At 38.9% G+C, this 22,414-nt stretch overlaps 1 protein-coding gene across 2 annotated transcripts; it reads left to right on the top strand.

Moving 5' to 3' along the window:
* The first annotated feature begins 891 nt into the window (after positions 1-891).
* NAE1 (NEDD8 activating enzyme E1 subunit 1) lies at positions 892-22,064 on the top strand. 2 transcript variants are annotated; one of them, XM_046683667.1, is made up of 21 exons: positions 910-1,003; positions 1,947-2,011; positions 3,618-3,721; positions 3,816-3,876; positions 5,751-5,781; positions 6,503-6,574; positions 6,803-6,882; positions 7,466-7,575; positions 9,199-9,308; positions 10,894-10,956; positions 11,373-11,436; positions 11,743-11,834; positions 13,939-13,998; positions 14,088-14,221; positions 16,025-16,100; positions 16,382-16,421; positions 17,724-17,810; positions 18,273-18,365; positions 20,534-20,648; positions 20,733-20,782; positions 21,822-22,064. In XM_046683667.1, exons 6-21 carry the CDS (start codon positions 6,521-6,523, stop codon positions 21,929-21,931), a joined length of 1,338 nt encoding a protein of 445 aa, XP_046539623.1. In that variant the 5' UTR covers positions 910-1,003; positions 1,947-2,011; positions 3,618-3,721; positions 3,816-3,876; positions 5,751-5,781; positions 6,503-6,520; the 3' UTR covers positions 21,932-22,064. The 2 variants fall into 2 exon arrangements, with proteins under 2 accessions (XP_046539622.1, XP_046539623.1); XM_046683666.1 differs by lacking the exon at positions 1,947-2,011 and having other exon boundaries at positions 892-1,003.
* Positions 22,065-22,414: the final 350 nt, after the last annotated feature.

Here is a 22,414-nt window from a genome sequence, read left to right as displayed (position 1 = left end):
CTTGCTTTTATGTTCGCAGTCCTCACAAGGTGGCCCCTGCTGTCTCTCAACCTTCCCTGAGGGCTGCCTACCCTTTACCTAACTCCCCACCACACCAAACTTTCTTCAGTGCCTCCAGCCTGCCATGCCGTCTTTGTCTCCCAGAGATGACACCTGCTGTTCCTCCTGCCTAAATTAACATTATTCCTTGCCCACACCCCCTGAAACATTCCTGGAGGGGGGAGTGGGTGGGGTTTCTCTGTGTGCCTCCCAACACCCCAGCTTCCCTCTCTCTGTAGGAGGCCCACATTGTCTAGTAAGTACTTGTTTTCCTCCTTCTCCCCTCATGGAGCTGGAACCCCCAAAGAACAGGACCCCAGACTTATTTGTCTTTGCATCTGCTGGCTTTGTGGTTTGAAACAGACTTTCACTGTGAGCTTTTTGCATGAGAAGATGGAAGAAATGAGTGAACAATAATGATCATAATAATCAAAATTATTACCCAGACAGGATTTTTTGTGAGTTTGGCTCTGTGTATTCAAAATCTCATTCAAGGCTAATAGAACCCTGTGATGGAGACACATTTATCCCCATTGCACAGGTGAGCAAACTGGGGATTTGCGAGGTAAAGAGCAAATCTCACAACCAGTGAGTGGTTAAAATCCAAATCTGCTTTATTCCAAAGCCCGAGTCCCCCACAATGACTGCACGTACAAAGTCACCGACTGGTAGATTAGCGGGGCCGGTCTATCAGGGAAGGCTGGACCACCAGCCGCAGTCCGGATCGCGACTGCGGGCCGGGTACACGCGGGAAAACCGGCGACGCGTGCGCAGTGCAGTGGCGGCGCCCCCTGCAGGCGGCGCGCAGGGGGCAGCGGTGGCGAGAGGGCCCTCAGTGCGCCTGCGCGCTCGTGGAGGTGTTGGCGGTGCCCGGCGGAGGCTCGGCTGTTATTCGCGCGGCGGGCGCGACCATGGCGCAGCCGGGGAAGCTGCTGAAGGAGCAGAAGTACGACCGGCAGCTGAGGTGAGGGCCTCACCAAGCCGCGCCGGCGGCCCAGCCGGCTCCTGTGCGTCCGGGCCGGGCCTAAGTGAGCGGGCGGCGCGGTCGGGCCTCCCCCAGGCCTCCCGCCGGGCCGGCCGGGCGTGCGGGGCTCGGGGCTCCGGCTTGGGGCCGGGGGTGCTCCTCGCGGGCCGGACCCTCCTCCCCCAGGGGGCGCGCGCCCCCCGCCACGCGGTGCGCGGTTGGAGGCGCGGTGTCCCCGGGTCCGCCGGGTCGCCAGGGCGGCTGCAGGCCCCGCCTCGCCGCGCTCGGGCTGCTGGTTTTGCTGAATGGGGGGATCGGGACTACCCCGTCCCGGCCGTGAGAGCGTTAGGTGTTGTTCTAAGCCAGCGGTGGAAATAGCACGCTTGTCTCATAGCATAGCCTGTGTAATTATACATTATCTAGTAGCCACATTGAACAGAAAAGGAATCGGGTGAAATTAATTTTAATCATACAGTTTGTTTAACCCCATATATCCAAAATATTACCGTTTCAACACGTAATCAATATAAAAAAGTTATTAGGGATATTTTACTTTTTTTTTCATACTGTCTTCGTTATCCGGCGTTTTACACATCTCAATTCGCACTAGCCTCATTTGTGGTGCACAGTAGCCACATGTGGCTAATGGCCAATGGACACTGCAGGTCTCAGGCACCTTCTTGGCTACTTCTTCTCCCTTGCTTTTTCTCCTTACACTCCTCCTTCCTTATTTATTGAGCATCTTCTGTGTGTTAAGGCGGTGGTAGTAACAAAAACGCTTGTCTCTTCCCTCCTTTCTGGAGCCCCCAAACCAGGAGAAGTTACAGTATGTCCCTAGGGGGCTGGAACTCACCTTTGCGTCTACAGCCTAGTGCTGTATACAGGGGCTTTAGGGGCTCAATTCTGAGAGCAGCCTTGAAGGCAGACATTCTCTGTTTTATAGATGGGGACACTGAGTCTTGGAGAAGTTAGATAGCTTGCCCGGAGTCTCTCTGTTTGAGCCAGAAGGTAAGCCAGGAGGCTTCTCAGAGCTGGTACCCAGTCACATCACTGCTCTCTAGCTTCTGCGGAAAGAAGCAAGGTGGTAGAGCCTTTGTAACCAACTTGTGTTCTCTTGTAAATTCTTCGAGTTCCTTGTGTTTAGAATGTGGGTGTAACCGTACATGATAGAGCTGAGAAGATATTTTAGGTTACTGAGTAACTGTAAAAAAGAGTTTTTGCTAAGTCCAATCCATTTAAGGACCAAACTTTACCTTTTATAGTGAGAACTGGTTATTAGTTTTGAAGTGTCAGAGGGAAGCAGTTGAAAGCAAAGTTGTGCAGCCAGCAAACAGACGAGAAGGCCCTGCTTTCTTTCATTAGGCCAGCAAGAGTAGAGAGGATTGGTTTCTTGTTGGGCCCTTTCTTGAAACATGTTACCTAGAGCTTCATCAGTATTCTCTTAGGCTCGCTCTCCAACTACCCAAGAATCCATCAACCAAATACGTCAGGTGTCTTCTGTGTGCCCTACTTCCATAGAGAAACAAGTGTTTCAAGTCTGTCTGGTTCTTTTAGGCTATTCCTCCATTCATTTGACAGCTGTTCAGTGATCACTTACTTTGGGCAAGGCATTGTGCCAGGCATTGGGGCTCCAGTGGTGGATATAGGGAGTGGTCTGGGCCCTACTGGAGCTTAGAGTGGAATGGAGAGAGAGATGTTCAGCAAATAAAGAAACCAAATGAGGCAGTTAAACTTGTGATATGCTCTGGAGGATATCAGGGCTGCATACACAGTAAGAGAGAATCTGCTTTAGATCAGGTGACAGGGAAGGCACGTTAAAGGCTGTCAGTCCTCCAGGCTATGGCATTTTTCTAATGATTTGGGCCCCCTCTGTGCTTCCTATACTGACAAGAAAAGATGATCTGGTTAATAGGTTTTCTGGGTGGAAGTGACCAGGTTAGCTCAGGTGTCAAGATACATGTGTGATCATCTACCTTGCCCTGTTAATGATATGCCGGTGTGAATCAGGTTTTAGCATATATTTCTAATCCTTATTACATCTTTTTGTTTGTTAATGTATACATTTATTAATCATGCTATTAGAATGTTCATCTGGTATTATATTTTAAAGCACTCCTGTAAAAGTCGATATGAGGCTTTTCAGATGATAATTCAGTTTTCTTGGTAAGGCTCTTGCTTACTCTTGCAGATGTCACAGTGATAAATCCAATGTCACAATCTTAAATACACTAGATCCATGTAACTTAAGGAGAAATGAGATAGAGAACAGAATAGGTTTTAAATCCAAGGTACTTCTTTAATTTTAATGAGTATATCTAAAGACTTTCTGTTCTCTAAGTTATCTAAAAGAGTGAGGGACAAGGAGCTGCAAGACAAAGTTTCTAGTTCTGAGTTGACCGCCCCCCATGCAAGGGATCAACCTGTCTGAGTTGTAGGTTACTCAGCTACATAAACCCCAGAACAGCTCCTGCTGTTCCTGCCTCACATTTGCCAGGGTTATCCTGTCGGTTATTCTGTGCAAGAGCACTTTAAAGATCGAAGATCACCACTCAAATAAGACAGTTGTATTTTCATGAAAGTTTTTTAAGTGTTGAATTTGTGTCTTGTTTTGTAGGTTGTGGGGTGATCATGGGCAAGAGGCTTTAGAGTCCGCTCATGTTTGCCTAATAAATGCGACAGCAACAGGAACTGAAATTCTTAAAAACTTGGTACTACCAGGTAATGTAGTTTGGTGGTTGTGTTCTCAATTTACTTCTTTAAGGTTTTGAACTAGAAATATATATTCTTGACTGACTCTGTTTTTGTCTCCCAGGTATTGGTTCGTTTACAATTATTGATGGAAATCAGGTCAGCGGAGAAGATGCTGGAAATAAGTATGTTTTATTCTTTTCAAATATATGCATGTTAGGGAACGCAGTGCACTGTCACAGGAGAGAGGCCTAAATCCCAGCTTTACCTTCTCAATCAGGGTGCCATGACTCCCAAGTGGAAATAATCCCTGTGTTTGGGATTATGGCAAGGGTGAAGTGAGTTAATATAGGTAAAATGCTAGCACGGTGTCTGGAAAATAGGCCATTAATAAAAGGTACCCATCATTACTGTCTTTATTGTCATTGTTAATGCAAAGGAGTAGTCATTATTCCTTTATTTGTGAACTCTGGACACTTCCTAAGTCCTTGCATTGATTCCTACATGTTAGTATATAACTAACGATAACAATATTTTTGGATGACAAGAATAATGAAAACCACCTTTTATTTGTGGTGTCTTTTAAGCTTAGTCCAGGTATCTCTCTCTACACTATACTGTCTCTATAAAAATGCTATTTTAAAGATGGCCTGTATATCATTCTTTAAACATGATCATGTTTAGACTTTGAGAGCATTCCCAAATCTGGATTTCAAGCTTGCCTTTTCAGGGACTTGGAGTTGGGGAGCTCTCGTTATGTTGGTCAGAATACAACAATGAGTAAATACAAGGAAAATCAGAATTTGGTTCATGCAGAGCTTGGATATCTTTTCTTTGGATGATAGTATATCCACAACACAACCCTTTTATTGGTATCTGTAAAGAAAAAGTCCTGTTATCTTTGCTTACTTGTTTAGTTAGAGCAGGCTGTGATAAGAATAAAGTTTCTTTTTCTTATGGAGCCACTGAGCTTGTGGTACAAAAGGGCACCCCGACTCTGATTAGCAACCTTAGATCTGGCCCTTGAGACCTGTTGAGGGCATGCATGGGAAGAAACCTGAATAAATCTGTTATAGTTATCTGCAGAAGCAAACGGTTCAGGATAGCATTTCCCAAGTGTGGTCTGTGGAACACTGCTTCTGGGACTGTTACTAACTGCTAAATGGGCAAATGAATTCCATGGACACATGAGTTTTGGAAATGGGTCAAATGAAGTTAAATGTTTTTTTTACGGTGATATATTTTATTTATTGTTATTGAGATATAATTAACATATAACATTATATTAGTCTCAGGTATACAACATAATGATTTGACTTTTGTATAGTGAAATGATCACCACGATAAATCTAGTTAACATCCGTCACCATACATAGTTATAGAATTTTTTTGTCTTGTGATGAGAACTTTTAAGATCTACTCTCTTAGCAACTTTCAAATATGCAATACAGTGTTACTAATTATAGTCGTCATTAATGTACATTACATCCCATGACATTTATTTTGTAGCTGGAAGTTTGTACCTTTAGACTCCCTTCACCCATTTAGCCCACCCCCTAACATTTTTTAATATAAGACTTCAAGATCATGTGTACCCCAACTAGAAGGACCTGCAACTAAGGTATACAACTGTGTACCGGCAGGGGGCGGGGGGGTTGGGGAGATAAAGCAGAGAGGAAAAAAAAAAAAAAGATTGGCAACAGTTGTTAGCCCGGGTGCCAATCTTTAAAAAAAAAAAAAAAAGGACGTGTGTATTATGTAGGTTGTGAATTTTCAAGAGGGAAATATAACATATGGTGTTTTCAAGCCAGGGAACCCTTTTCTCTCAGAGCATTTCGTGAAATTCATATTCTGTGGTACACACTTTGGAAAACATTGATTTATTAGCCTATCTTTGATTACAAGTTTCGTCCAGTTTTCTTCCTCCAGGAAGGCTGTTACAATCTGTAGTCAAAATATAGTTTGTTTCATACTATGAATGAAATACGCCTGGAATTACAAATAATATTTCCTTTATAGTCTAAGAAGCCATTAATTTTTTTTTATTATTCTATTTTAGTTTTTTCCTTCAAAGAAGCAGTATTGGCAAGGTAAACAATCAGTTTGTTATAGAATAAATATAGTTGTGCATGGGCATCTAATGATGCCATTATGTTTTGATTGCTTGAAAAACTTTTACTTTAAAAGAGCTTATTGTTTCTCTGAGAAAAAAGCTAATTTTTTTCTGATCTTGTAAATCTTTATATGCTTGGTAGTTTAAGAACTTAGAAGTAGTGTCTGTATTTTACACTGTATCGTGTATTAAAGCTAAATGTTGAGTGATGTTACTGTTTAGAGGATAGAATATTCTGGTTAACCAAATTTTTAACTAAGAGTTAGCCAGCAAATCCTTCATTTTTGTATTTCAATTAAAAATCTTACAAAGTCATGTTAGTTAACTTAGTACAGTATTCTGAATGGAAATGACTGTCTTTAATGATGGACCTCTCCTGTATATGATTGTAAATGTGGGAGGTTAGAGTAAATCTGAGCTTGATCCAGGATATCCCCGCCTGCTGCCCAGGGTTTTTGGTCATTTGCCTGATCAGAAAAGTAGAGTGCAAATAATGTAGTCATTTAAGAACTCTGTTTAGCTCTGTTTTAAGTAATATTCTGGTTGAGTCTCAGTTTGAATACTATGAAAAGAAAGTTGTCATACCTATGCATGAAATTTGGATAGTTTTATATGGTGTTTGCCTGACCTGTAAATCGAGAGGTTACATATTAACCAGATTTTTTCTAATTCAAGTTAAATGCTTTATTTTTAAAAAGAACCGAGCTCAAGCTGCCATGGAATTCTTACAAGAATTAAATAATGATGTCTCTGGAAGTTTTGTGGAAGAGGTATGTGTATACGTTATTATTTCTGTGTAGTAATGTAATTTTTTAATCATTCAAAGCCCTAGGAATTTAGAATTTTGAACTTTGTATCATTTATGTTTAGTTGATAGTTGAATTACTTTAACATTGGTGTCTAGCACGTTGCCTCATTTGTTCTAAATAGCTTAACTGTTTCTGCCATGTTTAATATGATTGTGAAATTGTTGGATTTTTTTCCTCTGTCCTATTTAGAGTCCAGAAAACCTTCTAGACAATGATCCTTCATTTTTCTGTAGGTTTACCATTGTGGTTGCAACTCAGCTTCCTGAAAGGTAAATTTTTATGTTAATATGTTTTTATTTTACTCTCTTACTAGATTTGCATAGTTTTGTTTTCTCTGCAGAGTCTATGGTTTCTAACATTCTTAAACTCCATAGAAACCTTTAATTGAAAGCACTTACAAATCTCTAGCATCAAAAAGATAGAGAAGAGAAAAATATTGAGATGTGAAACTTTTTGATATATTTAGAGCAGTTAAATTGAACATTGGTTATTTTTTAGTGAAAAAAACTGGTTGGAATTAATTGTCGGGAGTGCATAGGCGTGTGTACAAGGGTTTTATAAATATTTTCCTCTTTATCATGGAATTGTTAGGAAGTGTCTTTCAGTAACATTCTCCCTAATGCAAAAGATGAGGCTTTCATATCCCTCTCGTCCAAAAGATAGACTTTCTTTGAGACTGCAACCTTGTGGAATTGCTTGCTTTTCATTGTGTCTTTGACCCTCTTATGTAAATGCAATAGATGTATCTTTGCATTTATTATTTAGTAAGAAAGTTGCTTTATTTTAAGGCATTTTCATGTTTGGCATATATTCATTTGCTTATGTTCTTATTTATTGTGCTTTCCTTTACAGTACATTACTACGTTTAGCAGATGTCCTGTGGAATTCCCAAATCCCTCTTTTGGTCTGTAGGACATATGGACTAGTTGGTTATATGAGGATCATTATAAAAGAACATCCAGGTAAGATTGTTGCACATATGGGGCTTGCTGTTGGTTGCTGTAGCTATAATTTTGGAAACCTGATAATTTAGAAAGTCAATTTTAAATTACAAAGCAGATTTGTAGCAGCAACTCCAGTTATAGGTTCAAAGTGGCGATCAAAATCAATAGGCTTTAATCTAATATTTCCTTTACTTAGCATTATAGAAGGATACAAAGCAGGAGATACAACAGGTACAGCTTCTTCATCCTATGAGGAGGCCCCGCAGCTATGCAAATACCTAGCTTGTTTTTGCCTCCTAACCCACATAGGGCATGTATGGGCTGCCATAGGCAAGAGCCAAGGTATTGTAGGTCACACTGACACATAGAGGTCACTTCACCTTTTCCTCCACCAATCTTGCATTCCATTCTCATACCGGCCTTAGGCTTCTCCAGTTCAGGTACAATTGCACACAACAAGCAAGGCATTCACCTAACTACTGTTCCAAGGAAACAGTATTATAGGAGACCGAAGTCATTCATAGGCAGTCTTGCATCAGCTCAAGGCTTATATTAACCCTTCACTTACAAAATTTTAATCTTAAGTCATCAGGAAAATTTCATTCAGTACTCATTCATTGCTCTGAGCCAGGTGCTCTGCTAGTGCAGTGAAAGCCATTGGCATTAGTAGCATCACTGAGGAGTAGTATCTGCTTGGGCAGTTAGGGAGTGAGTTGTGAGGATAAGCTTCTGGCCGGTGGTGCTGGGCCATTTAAGAGTTGTAAGTGGGAGAGTGACAGGGTAAAAACTTTGTTTTAAATGGGTCACTCTGAAGCTGCGTGGAGAACAAATGGATTTGAAGGGGCAAAGATTGGAGGCAAGGGTTGCTGTTAGGAGTGGTCTAGGTGAGAGAGAGAGAGCGCAAGGGAGAGAGCGTCCCTGACTGAGAGCAGATGTTACAAGGATAGGAAAGAGGGGTAGATAATAACGAAGGTTAATATTGTTAATTGTGTGTCTGCATTTATGTGGATTATTTCATTTAGTCTTTCCAAAATCCTTATAAGGTAGATACTATCTATTTTTTACCTATTTTTTACAGATTAGGATGCAGCATAGAGAGATTAAGTTATTTGCCTAAGGTTACGCAGCTAGCAAGTGACAGAGTTGAGCCTAGAACTCCTCTATGTGGAGGCTGTGTACGAAGTGACATCAGGATGTGGGGAGTGCTGATGCTGGGCCAAGAAAGCAAGAAGTCGAGGGTGACCATCAGGTTTCTAGGGAAGAGGTCTAGGTAGATGGTGATGCCGTCTGTTGAAGACCAGAGGGGGAAGAAGGGTAGGTTGTTAGGTGCTATCTGAACACACATTTGATCAGTTTTGATCTTTTCCAGTTATAATGAAATTCTGCTCTAAAAGAATCTTGGTTTTACTTTTATTAAAATTATAGTCCACTTACGATTTATGCGTTTCATAAAATGTAAATGTATATGTAAACTTACCTCAAAAAAAATTTACCTTAAAAAATAAACAAAACAGTGAAAAAACCCTGTAGGCCCTATACTCACTTAAAAATTATAGATTTCCTAAGTTCCTATAATGTATTGTGTTGTCAGCAATATCAATAAAGAAGTAAGTTTATATTTTGCACTCATTTGTTTCACAGTAATCGAATCTCATCCAGACAATGCATTAGCGGATCTACGGCTGGATAAGCCATTTCCTGAGCTGAGAGAACATTTTCAGTCTTATGATTTGGAGCATATGGAAAAAAAGGTTGGTAGTGTTTGTGACCTTCCATTTACAGACAGACTTAAAGCATTTTTTTAACATAAGATTTTCAGATTACACCAAAATGAGAAGATACTGTAAACCTCCATATTCCTGTCATCCAGATTACATAATAATATTGTACCTAATTTGTTTTAAATAAATCTATTTTTCCCTAAAATGACGAAAAAATTTTTTATTGATGAAAAGTTCATTAACTGAACATATCTGTATAATCAACACCCAGGTCAAGAAATTGGACGTTAACATATCCCAGAAGCCCTCTTGATGGCCCTTTCCTAAACAAATAGATGTGCTTTTTAAAATAGTTTGAGGGCTGACCTGGTGGCATAATGGTTAAGTTTGTGTGCCCCACTTTGGTGGCCTGGGGTTCACAGATTGGGATCCCAGGTGTGGACCTACACACCACTCATCAAGCCATGCTGTGGTGGCATCCCACATACAAAATACAGGAAGATTGGCACAGATTGCTCAGGGCCAATCTTCCTCACCAAACAAATAAAATAAAATTAGTTAAGGGGCCGGCCCGGTGGCGCAGTGGTTAAGTGCACATGTTCCGCTTCAGTGGCCTGGGGTTCACTGGTTCGAATCCCGGGTGTGGACATGGCACTGCTTGGCAAGCCATGCTGTGGTAGGCGTCCCACATATAAAGTAGAGGAAGATGGGCACGGATGTTAGCTCAGGGCCAGCCTTCCTCAGCAAAAAGAGGAGGATTGGCAGATGTTAGCTCAGGGCTAGTCTTCCTCAAAAAAATAAATAAATAAAATTAGCTTGAATTTGGCATGGATGTTTGTTGAAATTGATTCCTTGTAAAATTTAGTTTTAGTGTTTGAGAATTACCAAGGCAACTGCATAGTTCATTATAATAATAATGATATTTATAACAGACTATATAATTTAAGGAGTGTATTTATTTTTTCCTACCTACGTATTAATTAAAATGCAGGTATTTGGTTCATCAGAAGGCACGGAGAAGATCCTCTTTTCTTAGTCTTGGATTCGTATCTGAAATCAAGAGATTTGAGCTTTATTTTCGGGTGGCAGTCTCTGAGACTGTTTCTTAATGATGAAATGGGGACAATCATAGTACATACCTGGCATTTTAGGATTAAAATGGACACTGCCTTGGGGCCGGCCCAGTGGCACAGCGGTTAAGTGCGCACGTTCCGCTTCAGTGGCCCGGGGTTCGCCGGTTCGGATCCCAGGTGTGGACATGGCACTGCTTGTCAAGCCATGCTGTGGTAGGCATCCCACGTATAAAGTAGAGGAAGATGGGCATGGATGTTAGTTAGCTCAGGGCCAGTCTTCCTCAGCAAAAAGAGGAGGATTGGCGGCAGATGTTAGCTCAGGGCTAATCTTTCTCAAAAAAAAAGACACTGCCTCTAAAAAAATTTGTAAGGCAATTTTTTTTAACCCAGTTCACTTTTCTCCATTTATTATTCCACATATACAGGGAGATGATCATAAATATTGTTGAATTTGTTGAAAATGAGATGGTGTAGTGAAGAATAATGTTAACTAATTAATGTTAACTAATACCAACATTTTCTTTTATTTTTCTCATTTTTAGGACCATAGCCACACTCCATGGATTGTGATCGTAGCTAAATATTTAGCACAGTGGTATAGTGAAGTATGTCCTTCCTTTAAAAAAAGAAATTCCATATGTGACTGTATTTTCAATTATTTATAAAGGATTTCACTGGAGGGGGGTGGGAGATTAATTGTTTTCTTTACATGGTCATAGGGCAGGTGGGTGCTTTTCAGTTTAAATCTAGCAGTTCTTCTTTTGATACTAATATTTTTATTGACAAAATGATATTTGAATGTTATTGTGATATTTAAATGTTATTCTGAAACTGGCTGTGGGGAATGAATGTAGAGAAATGGCCCAGAGTTTCTGTTTTCTATCAAGTCACCCTCTGATTTTAGTGAGGTATATGTTTGCTGATAAAATCGCATATAGATGGGAGAATGGGGAAACTTTGGACTCTCAATTTCCATTTTGATTTTTTATAACTAGATTTTAAAATTTTTTAACCAATTTAGACAAATGGACGAATACCTAAAACGTATAAAGAAAAAGAAGACTTCAGAGATTTGATTAGACAAGGTAAGATTATGGGATGTGACTAAATCTATAAAGTTTGAAAAGCAAACTGCTTGAAGGTAATGTTTATTGGATTTCATTCAACACCTTTGTCAGATGATGCCATCTTGAGCTTTTATTTTTCCTCAGAGGAGGATTAGGAACCACTTGTAGTTTTAAGAATAACTAATGATAAGCCATATTTCTTCCTAATTTTCAACATCCAATCTTCATTTCAGACTATGACAAGGTTATTTCCATAGTGTTGGGGGGAGAGAAGGAGTGAGAAGGAAAGGGCTATTGTTTGCAAACCAATTTCTTTGTAAATAGGAATTCTGAAGAATGAAAATGGGGCTCCAGAAGATGAAGAGAATTTTGAAGAAGCTATTAAAAATGTGAACACAGCACTAAATACAACTCAGGTATTAAAAGAGTTGCTGAGGAATTCATATAAGAAAGGTGCTTTCTGGGGTCCTCGTATGTGAAATAGTTGATTTTAAATTTAAGATAATATTTTCTAAATTGTATAGTTGGTTAGAAATTAATATCTATAATACAGATTGAATTTTGTCTTAATAAGATTCTCTATTGTCCTTGTTAAAATGGATGTCAGTGCTTCAGCATATATCAGTGATGCAATGATTTATATAAATTATTTAAAGTACATGATTTGTGAATAGTAACAGTTTGGGGGTAGGAATTATGTAATAAAGGTGGTATTTTACTAGTCCAAAATAGTTTTCCCCGAAAAGTTAATCTTACCCTGCATTTGCTTTCGACAGTAATTATTTGGATGTAATAGAGGATATTCTTAATGACGTTGTATGACTTAAAAATTATTTGGAAGATAACCCAGTTTAGATGCCCCTTGTTTTGTTGTTGAAGTCTGGCCAGTGAGTTTTTTGGGAAACTTTGGAGTAACACAGCTGATAGTTTAAGTTAGAGTTTTGTTATAATTTAAAACAGTTAAGGGGCCGGCCTGATGGCACAGCAGTTAAGTTCGCACGTTCCATTTCTCGGCGGCCCAGGGTTCGCCGCTTCTGATTCCAGGTGTGGATATGGCACCGCTTGGCAAAAGCCATGTTGTGGTAGGCGTCCCACATATAAAGTAGAGGAAGATGGGCACGGATGTTAGCTCAGGGCCAGTCTTCCTCAGCAGAAAGAGGAGGATTGGCAGCAGATGTTAGCTCAGGGCTAATCTTCCTCAAAAAAGAAAAAAAGAAAGAAAAAAAACCCATCAAAAAATGCTGCCTTTCAAGTTAGGAAAGGACTTAAGCTGTCATTACAAACTTTTTGGAGACAGTGGGGTAGTACTGCTGAGTGACTAAAAGTGTGTGCTTTGTGAATCAGTTTTCTGGGGTGATGAAAATTGTCTATGTCTTAATTGAGGTGATGGTTAAAAGTATGTGTATAATTATCAAAACACATCAAATTGTACATTTGAAATCTGTGCATTTCACTGAATGTACAATTTACCCCAATTAAAAAAAACAAACAATGTTCTCATGGCTGGGGGACAGTGAACTAAGCAAACAGATAAAATTAGAACACAGGTGCTGTGAACAAAATTAGAGCAGAACACAGGGGTAGAGCATGATGGGGGAGGGGGGTCTGGGATTGGGCCAAGCCGGGGAGACCCTCAAAGAGTAAGCAGAAGCCTGAGTGAAGTGATGTGCAGGGATCTGATGGAAGGGCTTTGCAGGCTGAGGAAGCACATGTGCAAAGGCCCAGAAGTGGGATGAAGCTTGGCATTTGTTCATGAGTCAGTAAGGAAGCCAGTGTGACTGGAGTGAAGTAAAGAAGGGGGAAAGTGATGGGAGGGATTTCAGTTTGGGGAGGGAGAAAAGGCCAGAGCATAATGGCCTTGCAGGCCATTGAAGCGTTTTGAGCAGGGGAGTGGAGTGACCTGATTTATATTTCTAAAAAATCATTCTGGCTCTTGTGGGGAGAACAGACTGTGGGGGACTGGGCGTGGAAGCAGAGACACCAGTTAGGAGGTTACCAGTAAGAAATTTCTTTTTTCCACACAACAGTAGAACCAAACACTACAGTTTCTAAAGTTTTTGTTGACGTATTAAAAGTCCTTAATTTAACTATCTGGTTTTTGTCAGAGTGGTTGTCTCTTTTGACATCCCTAATTAGGGTGTAAAGGTTTCAGTTTTTGACAAGATGGAAAAACATAAAGGACTACAGATCTAGCTTGGTATTAATGTCTATAATCTTTGTTATATCTTCAACTGTAACTATATAAAAAGATTTACTTTGGCTCCTCCTTTACTCCATTTATGATGTACAAGAACAGGTCAATCTTTAATGCTAACACGAGTGGGCAGGAGGGGACTTTGTTCTATTCTCTCTTTCTCCATCAAATCTCCATCTAGTACTGATTCTAAATAAAAGTCTAAGCGAATCAGAAGTTTGTATTTGATTGCAATTTGAGAATTCAAAGAACTTGTTTGAAGGAATAGCAGTGAAAATCCAGGTGGGCAAATTCTTCACCTAAGTAAATGTTTGTTCCTTTGTTAGATCCCAAGCAGTATTGAAGATATATTTAATGATGATCGCTGCATAAATATCACCAAACAGGTAACAACAGCAACAAATAAAAATTGTGCTCCTTAAACCTTAAGGTCAAATTCAAATGCCACTTAATATTTTTTTTCTTATTCTTTTAGACTCCATCATTTTGGATTTTAGCTCGTGCTTTAAAAGAATTTGTGGCCAAAGAGGGTCAAGGAAATTTACCTGTTCGAGGCACAATTCCTGATATGATCGCAGATTCAGGCAAATATATAAAACTGCAAAATGTGTAAGTCACTGTTTTCAAACTTTGTAACAGAAAAATTAATCTGTTTATATTAGAGATGAACATATTTTACCAGTCTATCAGAAATCAAATGAAAGTCTGTTATAATCTCATTGCTTTAAAAGTAAGCTAAAGGGCTGGCCCAGTGGCTCAGCGGTTAAGTGTGCATGTTCTGCTTCAGCGGCCCGGGGTTCACTGGTTTGGATCCCGGGTGTGGACATGGCACCGCTTGTCAAGCCACGCTGTGGTAGGCATCCCACGTATAAAGTAGAGGAAGATGGGCACGGATGTTAGCTCAGGGCCAGGCTTCCTCAGCAAAAAAAGAGGAGGACTGGCAGTATAGTTAGCTCAAGGCTAATCTTCCTCAAAAAAAAAAAAGTAAGCTAAAGAACTTAGGAGGCAGATTTTTTTCTTAATAGGTTTTATTTTTTAAAATATTAGTTTTAGGTTCACAGGAAAATTCAGCAGAAAGTGCAGAGAGTTCCCATATACCCCCTAGGGGGCAGATTTTTTCTTACATATTTCATGATAAAACCTAACATTTGGGTACTTAACTGTGCTATGAACTGTTCTGTGTATTAACTAATTTAATATTTACAATATCCCTATGAAAGAGATACTATTATTGTCCCAGTTTTATGGATGAATACAGCTGGTAAATGGTAGAACCAGGATTTGAATCCATGAAACCCAGCTCCATATTCTTTTTTTTTTTAAAGATTTTATTTTTCCTTTTTCTCCCCAAAGGCTCCCGGTACATAGTTGTGTATTTTTAGTTGTGGGTCCTTCCAGTTGTGGCATGTGGGATGCCGCCTCAGCATGGCTTGATGAGCGGTGCCATATCCGTGCCCAGGGTTCGAACTGGTGAAACCCTGGGCTACCGAAGCAGAGCACACGAACTGAACCACTCAGCCACGGGGCCAGCCCCTCCATATTCTTAACCATGGCTCTATTCTGCCTTTTATCTGTAACTTAAAACTTTGAAGTCTTTGGATGAACTTTTTATCATTAATGTTTCATAATTTAAAGAGTTCATGACTATAGACAGACACCTCCTATCCAGGTATCACTAGCCGGAACCCAGATAGACTGTCATAAGGATGGGTCTCAATGGATATTACCCTTGTGGAGTTCGGGCATGGTGCTGATGAATCCAGGGCTGCTGGCTTGGTTTCCTCAAGGGCCAGATAATGTCACACAAAGAAGATCTCTGTTCCCCTAGACAGATTATACTCTTCATCTCAGTCAGTGTCTAACAAATCTTTGTTGTCCTAGCCTAAAAGTTCAACTGCTTAAAACTTGGGAAAAGTCAACTGAGGATAGAAACAAGTATGACCTCACATTGGTGGTAGTCAGCTTAACACTGATCATTTTTAGAGGGTGAAAATGTAAATAGACTTAAAAGTTTTACATGAATGTGTTGACAGTTCTGAAGTATTTAACTTTCCTTGGACTTGACTTCAAGAGACAAATCATGTTCTTGAGTAACATATTTTGTTAGGTTCTGTGTCAGAGAGGCATGGATCATGGACCCCTCTAAGAGTGCCGTTTTTAAGTTGGGTGCTGTTAATTGTAGAGGGAGCCCAGGTATCGGTGGATTCCAAGAGTCCATCACCAACGCTGGGATGATCCCCAACCGCTAACAGGTGCTGCTGGCAGCATTTCTGTGGCATTTTCACATTTTGTATGTTGCCAGACCAGTGTTTTTTCATGAAAAAGAAAAATTTTTTGTTTGCTTCATGGTGATATTTAAATTTTGCTAATTTTAAAATTTGCTAATAGTAACTTTGTGGTGTTCTTTTCCAGTTACCGTGAAAAAGCAAAGAAAGATGCTGCTGCTGTGGGTAATCATGTTGCCAAATTGCTGCAGTCTATCGGCCAGGTAAGCTGCTGGGCACACTGCTTGTGATGGACAGTGTGGCTCCCTATAGGCCTGAGTGCGTAACTCCAGCCAACAGTGGCACTGGCTCTGTGCTGCTTTAGAAGGATCTCTCACTTGCCTGCCTAATGAGAAAGCCTGTCATCAGGAAAGAAGGTGTTTTTACAGTGCTCTCTCAGCACTTGGAGAAAGCCTCTCTGTCTCACAGTGATTGACTTTGTGCTGCACCCTCTGTTAACCTTGTCTGTTATCCTGTGGCAAAACCTGCGTTTATCTCTTTACAGGCACCAGAGTCCATTTCAGAGAAAGAATTAAAATTACTCTGTAAGTCCCCTTGAATTAGTTTCCTTATTTTGCTTGATAAAAATGTGCCATAGGAAATGTTCCCAGGAATTATAAATAGTTGAAATTTTTAATTTTCCATGGTCCTAATGATAGAGATAATTGGGTAAAGGTTTTTTTTTTCTCATAATATAATAAATGGAGAGGGAGACTGAGTCAGAGGTAGAGCATTTCCATCTATGGCAATGCTAAAAAGACATGAAGCTCAATTAATTGAAAATTGTCATTAATATAGAATAATTTTCAGTTTATTAATTTTAAATAATTTGGGAAGGTTTTATCTGAAGACTTTGGGTGTGAAGTCTTGAGCCACATGTACATTGACAGTATTGGTTTAAATACTCGTTTTGATCTGTGTTAAATGACTATAATGGAATTAAGAATTTTGCCATCTTGTTTCGGAGCAGCTAGGCTCCTGGGGTCTTCTCGATAACTGCTCAGTAGGCCCGAAGTGTTCTCTTATTTAAGAGTTAAAGAGGAATACAATCTGTTTCATATGCTGTTTGAAGATTTTTCCCTGTAGCTCCTGCCCCTAGTTTCTGCAAAAGTCTGTATTTCGCGTGCTTCCCAGCCTTGAAATATATTTATCCCAGTTCTCCATTTTGTGATTCTTCCACAATGTTTGTTTAGGCTTAATTTTAATGTTTGTTCCACTACTAATCTTGTACCTTGTTTCTGCACTAGTGTTTGTTCTACAAGACTGTATGAGACTAGATTAAAAGCTGGATGTTGGGTATTTGAGGGTTTATTATTCTGTTCTCTCTACTTTGGGGTATGTTTAAAAATTTCCATAATACACAGTTTAAAAAAAAAAAGTCTTGCATATACCAAGAGCACAATATACAGGACACTCTCCTTTAGGTCTACTTATTCTAATAATAATGATAATTATGATGATGATGATAATAATGATAAAAACTACTATTCATTGAGCCCTATCAGGCATTGTGCTAGGTGTGCACTTTACACAGTTGCACACTGGATCCACAGAACAACTCAGAGGTGAACAGTATTGTCTCCATTTTATAAATAGGGATGATCTGAGGCTCAGAGGGATGCCATCATGTACTTATTCAGTGCTGAACTGGTTGTAGCGCCAAGGACATGAATATTAGATGACTTATGTTCTAGTGTCTTCTCTGCTACCATTAGAGCCAAATAGAAGACATCTTTACATTTCCATGTCTGTGAAGAATGTACACACAATTTTCTGCTCGTAAAGTGACCTGTGGTTTAGAGTATTCCCGTGTCTTGACCGTATACTTATGTCTTTCCTGTGTTCAGGCAGCAATTCTGCATTTCTTCGCGTAGTAAGATGTCGATCCTTAGCTGAAGAATATGGCTTGGATACAGTTAACAAGGATGAAATTAGTAAGTATAATAACCTTTTGATGCTAGTTTATTAATTTTAAAGATATAAATATTTTGTGTATAATAGTATTGAGTGTTTGGTGATAACAGAAATATTTATACTTTAAATGTTATTCTATAAACCTATCCAAGTAGTCCTATTTCAAAATATAAAACTTAGTGTATACATAAACCCATATTTAGGTCACTAAGTTGCGTGATATGTAGAAGAGCAAAAGTCAGCATGTTACTACTTTAGTAGAGATTATGTGACTAGGTAACAGTCTGTAAGACCACTGGGTTTTATCTTAATGTAGCTCCCTTTATTTTACTATTATTTATCATTTTCTACTTTATTGTCACAAAATTTTGTGATAAAATTGCCTTGTGTCCTGAAACTTGAGTAAATAAGTAAATTCAGTCCTGCATTGTTTTTATGTTGTAAATTACCCATATTACACTAAAATTTTTTTTTCCTTTCAGTTTCCAGCATGGACAATCCAGATAATGAGATAGTATTATACTTAATGTTACGGGCTGTTGATAGGTTTCATAAACAACATGGTAGATATCCAGGTAAGAATAGCAATTGAATTATCAAATATAATAAAATCTGGAATGAACACAATTTAAATTGAGTTAAAACTTAAAGTGTTCTCGGGGTGTTTACAATAGTGGTGCTTGAATTTTACATTATAAACAGTTTAGTTCATCTCAGGGAGGAATTACCATTTGTTCTTTTAAGTGTAACTATTTGCAAATAGTTTTTGATTCTAAAGTATAACGGGAATGTTGGTTGAATGCATGTAGAAGAAAACTTTTTATTCTGTCAGTTTCCATAATTTACCTTTAAGACTCCCACTGAGTTCAATTCAGTGGAATAGGAAAGCCACAAGAAGTATGCTAGTGACTTCTGAAGTCAGAACTCTGAAGATGTAGGGATTTCTTTGTTCAGTATCTATTTTATGTTATCTGTAAATGTAGTACTTGGGGAATTGGCATAATCTCAAAGATCTTCAGTTGCCCAGAATACTTTTAAGATGTTAATTTTAATTGAGCAGGATTATTGCATAGCAGTATAGTCTAGGTATATCATAAAACCGCCTGCCCCTACTGATGTAGTATGCCTACCAAGGTATAGTCTTAATGAGCAAGCTTACCAGAAGAAAGAAGAGGAATAAACAACAAATGTATATTGCTTTATTTGTATTATTTGGTTAGAACATATTTTTTGTTATCTCTTATATAACAAACCATCCCAAAATTTAGTAGCTTAAAACAATAAATTGTTATGTTGTGATTTTGAGGATTGGTTTGGCTCAGTTAGGCAGTTCTCACTGGGAAGAGGGGATCTCGTGGAGTTGCATGACGCCTGGGGCTGGAGTCATCCTGAAGGCTTGACTGACTTAGACATCCAAGGAGACCTTTTCACTCGTGTGTCTGGCACTTGAGTCAGGATAGTTGGAACTGCTGGGGGCTGGTCAGGCATTTCTCTCCACGTGGCTAGCTAGGGCTTCCTTTTAGCATGGCAGTCCTAGGGTAGACTTCTTGCATGGTGGCTGGCTTCCCCAGAGTTAACGTGCCAAAATATCCAAGTGGAAGTTATAGGGCTTTTTATGACTTAGCCTTGGAAGTCACACAGCATCGCTTATGTCATGTTCTGTTGGTTTCACAGGGCCAGCTTAGATTAAGAGTGGGAGGGGACTACACGAGGGCAGGAAGGGGTGTTCATTGGGGAGCCATCTTGGGAGACTAGCTACCAGATAGAGCACAGGCTTTGGAGTTGAACCTAGGTTCAAATCCAAGCTCTATCACTTATTATCTCTTGGCCTTGGGTGGGTCACTATTTCCTTCCAAGTCTCAGTTTCTCATTTATGCAATGGTGATAATAGTATCTACTCTTAGATTGTAAGGGTGAAGTATGTGATGTATGAAGATCACTTAACACATTGTCTAGCACCTGGTAAGTATTCAATAAAGAGGAGGTATTACTGTTACGAGGAAGAGTAGTGATGATAGTTTTTAAACCAGAGGGGTTAAAAAATCTTGATTTATTTATAGTACCTGAATGTTACAGGAATTATATTTTTCCTTCCAGTAGTAATAATAATAATAGCTCACCTTTGGAGACATTATAGTTTAATCATGAAGAACTCCCTGGGCTTATATCTCAGTTTTGCTATACATGAGCTAATAACTCAGGCAAATAACTTAATCTGTCTGTGCCTCAGTTTTCTCATTTGTGAAATGGGGATAATAATAGTAATGACTTCAGAGGGTTGTTGTGAGGATTAAATCAATTAATATATATGGTACTTAGAACAAATGTTACCTATTATAGCTTTATGTCCTCAGTGTCATTTAATCTTCTGGAAATAGATAATAAACACCACAATTTTTACAAAGGGTATAAATAGGACATTACTTGCTCATTCATTCAGTTCTATCAAATAATTATTGAGTACCAAGTGTGTGCCAGATCCTCCTCTAGATACTGGGTATGGAGCAGTGAATAAAGCAGACTTATCAAATTCAAATTTTAAATAGGTTTTAGATAGTTTCTTTGTTACAGGTTTGTGATATTTGCAAATACTGGTCTCATACTTGCCATTATTTTTGTTTTTACTTTCACACCTTACTGTTTTGACTAGAACACCTGAAACTGGATTAAATAAAGGTGGTAGCCATTAATTTTGAATTCCTTATTTATTTTAATGAAAACTAATTTACCTATATATTTTTAGGGGTATCTAACTATCAAGTTGAAGAAGATATAGGAAAGTTGAAGTCTTGTCTCACTGGCTTCCTTCAGGAATATGGATTATCTGTAATGGTGAAAGATGATTATGTCCACGAATTGTGAGTATTTTTTAGGGCATATGAGAGACAATACCTGTCCTGTCGTAAGCTAATCTAAGTTCCTGTCTCCATCCTTTCCTGTAGTTGCCGATACGGAGCTGCTGAGCCACACACCATTGCTGCGTTCTTAGGGGGTGAGTTCCATAGATGAGAAGACTGTCATCTGTTGTCATAGACTACAGTTACGAACTTTTGTTTTCTTAGCTATTTTAACTAGGGAGGTCAGTGAAGCAGGATGTTTTATTAAGTGGCACAATGCTATTATGTGCCCTCACTTCTTTCAGGTCTTTGTTTAAATCTTACCTTCCCTGTGAGGCCTTCTCTGACTCCCTGATTTAAAACTGAGTCCCTCCTCTTACACTGGGATCCCTGCTTCCTTGCTTTTTTTCATTAGCACTTAAGGGGCATTTGACATACTATACATTTTACTTACTTATCTCTCCCTTGCTACTAAAAAGTGAGATCCATGAGGGCAAGGGTTTTTGTCTGTGGATCCCTTCTGTACCCCAATGCCTAGAACAGTATCTGGTATGTAGCAGAGTCTCAAATTTTATTGAATCAGTGAATGTCTGTGAAAGATGAAGCTTCAGATTATAAAAGAGGAAGAATTCTTTTTCTTGGTAGTTTTTTGTTTTTTCTATTCTTTGTTCTGTTTTGAGTAGTTAGAGCAGTCTGTCAGTATTTAATATAGATTCTTTCCAAATTGTAAATGTATTTAGAACAAATATACCTTTACTCCCTTTTTATTATAAAAGTAAAACGGGCACAAGGTAAAATTCAAATGCAACAGAAGGGTGTCCTTTGAGAATCTTTTCTGCTTATATGTATCCTTTAAAAAAGTGCAATCAGCTATACTACTGTTTTGACTTTTTTTACTTAATATATCTTGCCAATCTTTCTATACCACCCTAATTAAAAATACCTCATTCTTTTAAACTGTGGCATACTATTCCAAGGTGTGAATGTATAGGACAAACTTTTATTTCCTTTAATAACAGTTAGAAAAATTGTTTTTTGCTTTGATATGACTCAGTAAGCTATGTCTGTTTTGAATTACTTTTAAACACCTTTGCTTTTAAAAAGGAAAGGTTTTCTTTACAAAATTGAGTATTTTTACATAACTCTTGAAGTATACCTTTTTCAAAGATTTGCTTTTCTCCTTTTTCCTTGCAGGAGCTGCTGCTCAAGAGGTTATCAAAATAATCACCAAACAATTTGTAATTTTTAATAATACTTACATTTACAGTGGCATGTCACAAACGTCAGCAACTTTCCAGTTGTAGAATAAGCACCCTGTGTAGTTTGTTAGTGATTGAAATTGTAATTGCCTTCAGGTTGTGCTCTAGTCTGTCAAGTTCTGCTAAGGGAGAACTGTTAAATTGTTTCTTTAATAAACATTATTCTCATTTGTAATAATGCAGTCTTGTTGTTTGGAGGGGAGGGGAAAGGAAGCAGTCATTTTCTCAGAGAATAAAAGCTACCCATTTCTAATTGAGTTCATTATTTCTGGCTTGCTATTTCAAAGTTATCTTAGAAATCTTTTGTGTTTCATTAGAAATAGCTTAAAATAGTTTTCTTACATAAGTCTTAAATCATGAATTTAAGCTATGTGCAGATTTTAGCTACGAACATCTTACGACCATCACTGGTTGGTAAAAGTAATGGAATTTTAAAAGACAGGTATTTCAGATACATAGTTTTATCAGAAAACAAGGACCGGATACAACGCGGAGGGAAGGTTGTGCGCGAGGACTGAGGGCCGGGCG

This window comes from Equus quagga, chromosome 13 (assembly GCF_021613505.1).
Source record: "Equus quagga isolate Etosha38 chromosome 13, UCLA_HA_Equagga_1.0, whole genome shotgun sequence".
Lineage (NCBI taxonomy): Eukaryota > Metazoa > Chordata > Mammalia > Perissodactyla > Equidae > Equus > Equus quagga.
The sequence above is the reverse complement of the archived record's forward strand: the minus strand, read 5'-3'. Positions and strand labels throughout refer to the sequence as shown.